Source organism: Ranitomeya imitator, unplaced genomic scaffold, assembly GCF_032444005.1.
Source record: "Ranitomeya imitator isolate aRanImi1 unplaced genomic scaffold, aRanImi1.pri SCAFFOLD_1279, whole genome shotgun sequence".
In the NCBI taxonomy this organism is placed as follows: Eukaryota; Metazoa; Chordata; class Amphibia; order Anura; family Dendrobatidae; genus Ranitomeya; species Ranitomeya imitator.
The window spans coordinates 5,521-15,604 of NW_027193931.1; the positions used below are offsets into that span (position 1 = coordinate 5,521).

At 46.9% G+C, this 10,084-nt stretch overlaps 1 protein-coding gene across 1 annotated transcript; it reads right to left on the reverse strand.

Annotated features, from left to right (window-relative positions):
* Positions 1–3,309: 3,309 nt before the first annotated feature.
* LOC138654436 (gastrula zinc finger protein XlCGF66.1-like) lies at positions 3,310–9,438 on the reverse strand (the record flags this gene model as incomplete). Its single annotated transcript, XM_069743440.1, has 3 exons — positions 9,361–9,438; positions 3,515–3,691; positions 3,310–3,433 (listed from the first exon to the last, which is right to left on the reverse strand). Coding segments are annotated over exons 1-3 (379 nt in total), but the record flags the coding sequence as incomplete, so codon positions are not given.
* Positions 9,439–10,084: the final 646 nt, after the last annotated feature.

The window sequence follows — 10,084 nt, forward strand, 5'->3', positions numbered from 1 at the left end:
CACATCAGGGGCTCTCCAAACGCGACATGGCGTCCAATCTCAATTCCAGCCAATTCTACATTGAAAAAGTAAAACGGCACTCCTTCTCTTCCAAGCTCTGCGGTGCGCCCAAACAGTGGTTTACCCCCACATATTGGGTATCAGCGTACTCAGGAGAAATTGCACAACAACTTTTCTGGTCTAATTTCTCCTGTTACCCTTGTGAAAATAAAAATTTGTGGGCAAAAAGATCATTTTTGTAGAAAAAATGCGATTTTTTTTTTTTCACGGCTCTACATTATAAACTTCTGTGAAGCACATGGGGGTTCAAAGTGCTCACCACACATCTAGATAAGTTCCTTAAGGGGTCTAGTTTCCAAAATGGGGTCACTTGTGGGGGGTTTCTACTGTTTAGGCACATCAGGGGCTCTCCAAACGCGACATGGCGTCCAATCTCAATTCCAGCCAATTCTACATTGAAAAAGTAAAACGGCGCTCCTTCACTTCCAAGCTCTGCGGTGCGCCCAAACAGTGGTTTACCCTCACATATGGGGTATCGAGAAATCGCACAACAACTTTTGTGGTCTAATTTCTCCTGTTACCCTTGTGAAAATAAGAATTTGTGGGCGAAAAGATCATTTTTGTGTAAACAAAAGCGATTTTTTATTTTCACGGCTCTACGTTATAAACTTCTGTGAATCACTTGGGGGTTCAAAGTGCTCACCACACATCTAGATAAGTTCCTTAAGGGGTCTAGTTTCCAAAATGGTGTCACTTGTGGGGGGTTTCCACTGTTTAGGCACATCATGGGGCTCTGCAAACGCAACATGGCGTCCAATCTCAATTCCAGCCAATTCTGCATTGAAAAAGTCAAACGGCGCTCCTTCACTTCTAAGTTCTGCGGTGCGCCCAAAAAGTGGTTTACTCCCACATATGGGGTATTGGCGTATTCAGGAGAAATTGCATAACAAAATTTATGGTTACATTTCTGTTTTTACACTTGTGAAAATAAAAAAAATGGTTCTGAATTAAGATGTTTGCAAAAAAAAGTTAAATGTTCATTTTTTCCTTCCACATTGTTTCAGTTCCTGTGAAGCACGTAAAGGGTTAATAAACTTCTTGAATGTCGTTTTGAGAACCTTGAGGGGTGTAGTTTTTAGAATGGTGCCACACTTCATTATTTTCTATCATATAGACCCCTCAAAATGACTTCAAATGAGATGTGGTCCCTAACAAAAAAATGGTGTTGTAAAAATGAGAAATTGCTGGTCAACTTTTAACCCTTATAACTCCCTAACAAAAAAAAATTTTGTTTCCAAAATTGTGCTGATGTAAAGTAGACATGTGGGAAATGTTATTTATTAACTATTTTTCGTGACATATCTCTCTGATTTAAGGGCATAAAAATACAAAGTTTGAAAATTGCAAAATTTTAAAAATGTTCGCCATATTTCCGTTTTTTTCATAAATAATCGCAAGTAATATCGAAGACATGTTACCACTAACATGAAGTACAATATGTCACGAAAAAACAATCTCAGAATCAGCGGGATCCATTGAAGCGTTCCAGAGTTATAACCTCATAAAGTGACAGTGGTCAGAATTGCAAAAATTGGCCCGGTCATTAAGTACCAAATTGGCTCTGTCACTAAGGGGTTAAACAGTTCTTGTATCTTTCACATCCACATTCTGGCTGTATTTTGCAACCATATTTAATTTGTATTTTGTCTGAATATATAACTAAAAATTAACAGAACACAAACACTAAAGAGCTGGCGACGGAGAAGAATATCCGACTTCTCTTTTTATCCCGCGGTCACCACTCACCTGGGCGGTGATCTGTAGGGGTCTCGTCTTTACACCGCTGACCGCCCCTCACATTAGGGGTCTCCTCTTTACACCGCTGATCGCCCCTCATATTAGGGGTCTCCTCTTTACACCACTGATCGCCCCTCATATAAGGGGTCTCCTCTTTACACCGCTGATCGTCCCTCATATTAGGGGTCTCCTCTTTACACCGCTGATCGCCCCTCACATTAGGGGTCTCCTCTTTACACCGCTGATCGTCCCTCACATTAGGGGTCTCCTCTTTACACCGCTGATCGCCCCTCACATTAGGGGTCTCCTCTTTACACCGCTGATCGCCCCTCACATTAGGGGTCTCCTCTTTACACCGCTGATCGCCCCTCACATTAGGGGTCTCCTCTTTACACCGCTGATCGTCCCTCACATTAGGGGTCTCCTCTTTACACCGCTGATCGTCCCTCACATTAGGGGTCTCCTCTTTACACCGCTGATCGCCCCTCATATTAGGGTTCTCCTCTTTACACCGCTGATCGTCCCTCATATTAGGGGTCTCCTCTTTACACCGCTGATCGTCCCTCATATTAGGGGTCTCCTCTTTACACCGCTGATCGTCCCTCATATTAGGGGTCTCCTCTTTACACCGCTGATCGTCCCTCACATTAGGGGTCTCCTCTTTACACCGCTGATCGCCCCTCACATTAGGGGTCTCCTCTTTACACCGCTGATCGCCCCTCACATTAGGGGTCTCCTCTTTACACCGCTGATCGCCCCTCACATTAGGGGTCTCCTCTTTACACCGCTGATCGCCCCTCACATTAGGGGTCTCCTCTTTACACCGCTGATCGCCCCTCACATTAGGGGTCTCCTCTTTACACCGCTGATCGTCCCTCACATTAGGGGTCTCCTCTTTACACCGCTGATCACCCCTCATATTAGGGGTCTCCTCTTTACACCGCTGATCGTCCCTCACATTAGGGGTCTCCTCTTTACACCGCTGATCGCCCCTCACATTAGGGGTCTCCTCTTTACACCGCTGATCGCCCCTCACATTAGGGGTCTCCTCTTTACACCGCTGATCGCCCCTCACATTAGGGGTCTCCTCTTTACACCGCTGATCGCCCCTCACATTAGGGGTCTCCTCTTTACACCGCTGATCGCCCCTCACATTAGGGGTCTCCTCTTCACACCGCTGATCGCCCCTCATATTAGGGGTCTCCTCTTTACACCGCTGATCGCCCCTCACATTAGGGGTCTCCTCTTCACACCGCTGATTGCCCCTCATATTAGGGGTCTCCTCTTTACACCGCTGATTGCCCCACACATTTCTCTTTGGACCATTAATATTGTTCAGATCTTTTTCCGGATCCAAAATCTGCAAAACAAATATTGTAAAAGTCCCCGATGATCGGAGAAGTCCCTGGGGTTGTCCTTTTACTGGAGAGAACTGAGGAGACACAGACGGGACTGACATCGTTATTACATACAGAGAATTATAGGCCGTGTGTATTTAGTCCTGACTATTACCTGGTGATGTGCGGGGCCGGTGCTCCTCCATCATCACCTCCTGGTACCGATCCTTGGGTCCTTCTAGATACTCCCATTCCTCCATGGAGAAATAGACGGTGACGTCCTGACACCTTATAGGAACCTGACACACAATGATACCGTCATCACCCAGAATCCTCCAGTGCTGTCCTGTATAATGTCCCAGCATTCCCAGCAGCGTCACCTCTCCAGTCAGCAGCTCAATCATCTTGTTGGCGAGTTCTAGGATCTTCTGGTCATTGATCTCCTCATGTATCTGGGAGTGAGGTGGAGGCTCCAGGATTGGGCTCAGGGTTCCTCCCCGTCCTTCAGACACAGGGGCCTGACAGCGATCACTAGAGATCTTCACTACTATGTAATCCTGAGTGTGGAGACATTAATAATATCACTACAGACATCTCCAGAGTCCATCACCTCTCCGGTCATATCCCCTGTTATTCCCATAGATAATGAGGTCATGTGATGACATCAGAGCCTCTCTCCTCTCCGGTCATATCCTGTTATTCCCATAGATAATGAGATCATGTGATGACATCAGAACCTCTCACCTCTCCGGTCACATCCCCTGTTATTCCCATAGATAATGAGGTCATGTGATGACATCAGAGCCTCTCACCTCTCCAGTCATATCCCCTGTTATTCCCATAAATAATGAGGTCATGTGATGACATCAGAGCCTCTCTCCTCTCCGGTCATATCCTGTTATTCCCATAGATAATGAGGTCATGTGATGACATCAGAACCTCTCACCTCTCCGGTCATATCCCCTGTTATTCCCGTAGATAATGAGGTCATGTGATAGACTCAGTCTGCTGAAAATCATCTTTTAACTTCCATCTTTTAAATTACATCTTTTTAATTATGATTCTGAATTAGACTGAATTCTAGAATGCATTTGGCTACTCATCACTACTACAATATTATCATCATCTGCACCATCTAATCGAGCTGTTCTCCTCTTCCCACAGGTATGCACTGACTTTACCCAGCTCTCCCTGGCTCCAGAATATCTCTGTATACTGCATTGATTTTCCATGGTATGCACTGACTTTACCCAGCTCTCCCTGGCTCCAGAATATCTCTGTATACTGCATTGATTTTCCATGGTATGCACTGACTTTACCCAGCTCTCCCTGGCTCCAGAATATCTCTGTATACTGCATTGATTTTCCATGGTATGCACTGACTTTACCCAGCTCTCCCTGGCTTCTGAATGTCTCTGTATATTGCACTGACTTTTCTATGCTTCCCCTGGACCTGAGTGTCTTGGTGCAGCACATATAATCCTTTTAGTATGCTTTCTTACCTATGAGCTTGTTTCCATGACCTGTTTTCATGTATCCCATTGTGTGATCCTGGCATCTCTTTGAGTGGTCAGTCTTACCCCTCCCTCACTTTATGACCTTTGCTTAACTCTCTACATCTGGTCTCCCATACCCAGCCACCCCCTCATTCACACCTGATTGCCCTTAACTGGGGATATATTCACATGCAGGAGTCTGCTATAGACTCAGTCTGCTGCAAATCATCTTTTAAATTACATCTTTTTAATTATGATTCTGAATTAGACTGAATTGGACTGGAATTGACTGGAAGGTAACAGAACACCAACCACTACAATGTTTCGGTTTCTTTTCTCTTTCACCCCCATACTACTTTCCTTCTTACAATCTCCTGCAATCCCTCCTCCTAGTAAGGAACTAGTCATTTCTTCCTCCATACTCCCCAGCCATCTCACCTTCCCCTCAGAACTGTTCCTCCACATACAATCCTTTTTATCCAGACACACACGGCCAATCATGTCCTATCCTGCTCCCACCTTCTAATGATCTGTCTGTTACTCCTCATTGCTGGTGACATATCCCGGCCCTCCCCAATTCATCCCCACACTCGTTTCTAACCCCCTGCCACGATCCTCCGCACGTTTTCCCAACCACGACAACCTCATACCCATTCATCCAGCCCCCACTCCCCCGCTCCCCCTACTTGGAGCACTATGGAACGCACGCTCCATCTGCAACAAACTGCCATTTATCCATGACCTCTTCATCACCAACAAACTCTCCTTCCTCGGCCTCACTGAAACCTGGCTCACCCCCTCTGACTCGGCCTCTCCAGCTGCGCTCTCCTATGGCGGATTCCACCTCTCTCACACCCCTCGCCCCAGCAACAAACGCGGTGGAGGAGTTGGCTTGCTCCTGTCCGACACCTGCTCCTTTACTCCAATCCCGCTACCACCCTCCGCTACTCTTCCCTCGTTTGAGGTGCACTCTGTCCGCATCTATTCCCCCTCCAACCTCCAGCTGGCTGTCATCTACCGCCCCCCAGAACTAGCCATCTCCACCTTTCTCGACCACTTCACCACCTGGCTACTTCATTTCCTCTCTGTTGACATCCCCACTATCATCATGGGTGATTTCAATGTCCCCATTGACACTTTCACCTCAGCTACCTCTAAACTTTTATCACTGACTGCCTCCTTTGGCCTCACTCAATGGTCCTCTGAGGCCACTCACAAAGATGGCCACACGCTGGACCTCATCTTCACCCGCCTCTGCTCCCTTACTAACCTCACTAACACACCCCTCCCCCTGTCTGACCACAACCTACTGACATTCTCGTCCCTCTCCTCTCCTAGTGTGCAACCCCCACTCCACAAACTCACTCACCCTCGCAGAAATCTCAAACATCTCAACTTACAATCACTCTCTGAGTCCCTTCTCCCTCTCACAGACATAGCCTCCCTTCATGACACAGATGCTGCTGCCACTTTTTATAACACCACAATAACAACAACACTCGATTCGGCCACCCCACTCATGCATAGTAAAACTCGTACAATTAACAGGCAGCCCTGGCTGACCAGCCTGACCAAAGAATTGAGACGGGCTTCCAGGATTGCTGAGCGGAGATGGAAGCGATCCCACTCTGCCGACCACTTCACTGCATACAAGCAGTCCCTCGCCAGCTTCAAGTCTGCGCTCACTGCCGCAAAACAAACTTACTTCTCATCCCTCATATCCTCCCTGTCCCACAACCCTAAACAGCTTTTCAACACTTTCAATTCTCTACTCCGTCCCCCCGCACCTCCTCCCTCCCCCCTCATTTCTGCTGATGACTTCGCCTCTTTCTTTAAACAGAAGATCGACACGATCAGAGAAAGCTTTGGCCCACAGCTCCCACTGCCCCTCTTAGCTGCTCAACCCTGCTCCTCCAAAACCAGCTTCTCCACCATGACAGAAGATCAGCTCTCCACCCTCCTGTCAAGATCACACCTCACCACCTGCACGCTTGACCCGCTCCCATCCCACCTCATCCCTAACCTTTCCACGGTCTTCATCCCAACCCTAACACACCTCTTCAACCTCTCACTCACAACAGGTGTCTTTCCCTCATCCTTCAAGCATGCCAAGATCACACCCATCCTCAAAAAGCCCTCCCTCGACCCATCCTCTGTGTCTAGCTATCGCCCAATATCTCTTCTCCCTTATGCCTCCAAATTGCTGGAGCAACACGTCCATCTTGAACTGTCCTCCCACTTCTCCTCCTGCTCCCTCTTTGATCGGTTACAATCAGGCTTCCGTTCCCATCACTCAACTGAAACTGCCCTAACTAAAGTCACCAATGACCTACTAACTGCCAGGAGCAAGCGACACTACTCTGTCCTCCTTCTCCTGGACTTGTCTTCTGCCTTTGACACTGTAGACCACTCCCTTTTGCTACAAATCCTCTCATCCCTTGGCATCACAGACTTGGCCCTTTCCTGGATCTCGTCATATCTGACAGACCGAACATTCAGTGTCTCCCTCCCCCACACCACCTCCTCACTTCGCCCCTTGTCAGTCGGTGTTCCTCAAGGCTCTGTTCTAGGACCCCTACTCTTCTCCATCTACACTTTCGGCCTGGGACAGCTCATAGAATCCCACGGTATGCAGTACCATCTCTACGCTGACGACACGCAGATCTACCTCTCCGGACATGACCTCTCCTCCTTGCTTACCAAAATCCCGCACTGTCTGTCTGCCATTTCAGCCTTCTTTTCTGCTCGCTTTCTACAACTGAACATGGACAAAACAGAATTCATCATCTTTCCCCCATCTCACTCTACCCCTCCACCAGACCTATCCATCAATGTCAATGGCTGCTCACTATCCCCAGTCCCACACGCCCGGTGCCTCGGGGTGATCCTCGACTCTGCCCTCTCTTTCAAGCCACATATCCAAGCCCTTGCCTCCTCCTGTCGTCTCAAACTCAAAAATATTTCCCGGATCCGTGCTTTCCTTGACCGCAACACTGCAAAAACGCTAGTGCATGCCCTTATCATCTCCCGCCTCGACTACTGCAACCTCCTACTCTCTGGACTCCCCTCTAGCACTCTGGCACCACTCCAATCCATCCTACACTCTGCTGCCCGACTAATCCACCTGTCCCCCCGCTATTCCCCAGCCTCTCCCCTGTGTCAAGCCCTTCACTGGCTTCCTATCGCCCAGAGACTCCAGTTCAAAACCCTCACACTGACATACAAAGCCATCCACAACCTGTCTCCTCCATACATCTGTGACATGGTCTCCCGGTACCTACCTACACGCGACCTCCGATCCTCCCAAGACCTCCTTCTCTACTCCCCTCTCATCTCTTCTTCCCATAACCGCATCCAAGACTTCTCCCGTGCTTCCCCCATACTCTGGAACTCTCTACCCCAACACATCAGACTTGCGCCTACCATAGAAACCTTCAAAAAGAACCTGAAGACTCATCTCTTCCGACAAGCCTACAGCCTGCAGTGATCCTCAACCTACTGAACAGCCGCACAGCCAGCTCTTCCCTCTCCTAGTGTATCCTCACCCACCCCCTGCAGACTGTGAGCCCTCGCGGGCAGGGTCCTCCCTCCTTATGTACTCGTGTGCCTTGTTATCTGCTCATGTTTAATGTATTTGTCTATATTTGCCCCGTATTCACATGTAAAGCGCCATGGAATAAATGGCGCTATAAAAATGTATAATAATAATAATAATGTGATGACATCAGAGCCTCTCACCTCTCCGGTCATATCCCGTTATTCCCATAGATAATGAGGTCATGTGATGACATCAGAACCTCTCTCCTCTCCGGTCATATCCTGTTATTCCCATAGATAATGAGGTCATGTGATGACATCAGAACCTTTCACCTCTCCGGTCATATCCCCTGTTATTCCCGTAGATAATGAGCTCATGTGATGATATCAGAGCCTCTCACCTCTCCGGTCATATCCCGTTATTCCCATAGATAATGAGGTCATGTGATGACATCAGAGCCTCTCACCTCTCCGGTCATATCCCGTTATTCCCGTAGATAATGAGCTCATGTGATGATATCAGAGCCTCTCACCTCTCCGGTCATATCCCGTTATTCCCGTAGATAATGAGCTCATGTGATGATATCAGAGCCTCTCACCTCTCCGGTCATATCCCGTTATTCCCATAGATAATGAGGTCATGTGATGACATCAGAGCCTCTCACCTCTCCGGTCATATCCCGTTATTCCCATAGATAATGAGGTCATGTGATGACATCAGAACCTCTCACCTCTCCGGTCATATCCCGTTATTCCCATAGATAATGAGGTCATGTGATGACATCAGAGCCTCTCACCTCTCCGGTCATATCCCGTTATTCCCATAGATAATGAGGTCATGTGATGACATCAGAGCCTCTCATCTCTCCGGTCATATCCCGTTATTCCCATAGATAATGAGGTCATGTGATGACATCAGAACCTCTCACCTCTCCGGTCATATCCCGTTATTCCCATAGATAATGAGGTCATGTGATGACATCAGAGCCTCTCACCTCTCCGGTCATATCCCGTTATTCCCATAGATAATGAGGTCATGTGATGACATCAGAGCCTCTCTCCTCTCCGGTCATATCCTGTTATTCCCATAGATAATGAGGTCATGCGATGACATCAGAACCTCTCACCTCTCCGGTCATATCCTGTTATTCCCATAGATAATGAGGTCATGTGATGACACCAGAGCCTCTCACCTCTCCAGTAAGATGGAAGATTATCTCCAGGGTGAGGTTTATTATCCTCTCCTCCATCTTCTTCTTCTCTCTATCCATCCTTGGTGGGTGAACCAGTAAAATTATTTGACAGTAAAAGAACTAACGGACAGGATTATTCAGTGCAAGACCCTGAGTAGAAAAAAAGATGAACCAATATAAAAACATACCGAAAATCTTATGGAAAAATTACAATTACTGGAGATAATCCGATGCTGAAGTTGGTTTCTTATTTGGCAATTTCTTTTCTTTCTTTACCCCTTCATGACCCAGCCTATTTTGACCTTAATGACCTGGCCGTCTTTTATAATTCTGACCACTGTCCCTTTATGAGGTAATAACTCAGGAACGCTTCAACGAATCCTAGCAGTTCTGAGATTGTTTTTTGTGACATATTGGGCTTCATGTTAGTGGTAAATTTAGGTCGATAATTTTTGCGTTTATTCGTGAAAAAAATGGAAATTTGGCTACAATTTTGAAAATTTTGCAATTTTCAAATTTTGAATTTTTATTCTGTTAAACGAGAGAGTTATGTGACACAAAATAGTTAATAAATAACATTACCCACATGTCTACTTTACATCAGCACAATTTTGGAACCAAATTTTTTTTTTGCTTGGAAGTTATAAGGGTTAAAATTTGACCAGCGATTTCTCATTTTTACAGCAAAATTTACAAAACCATCAGTTTGAGGGGTCTATATGGC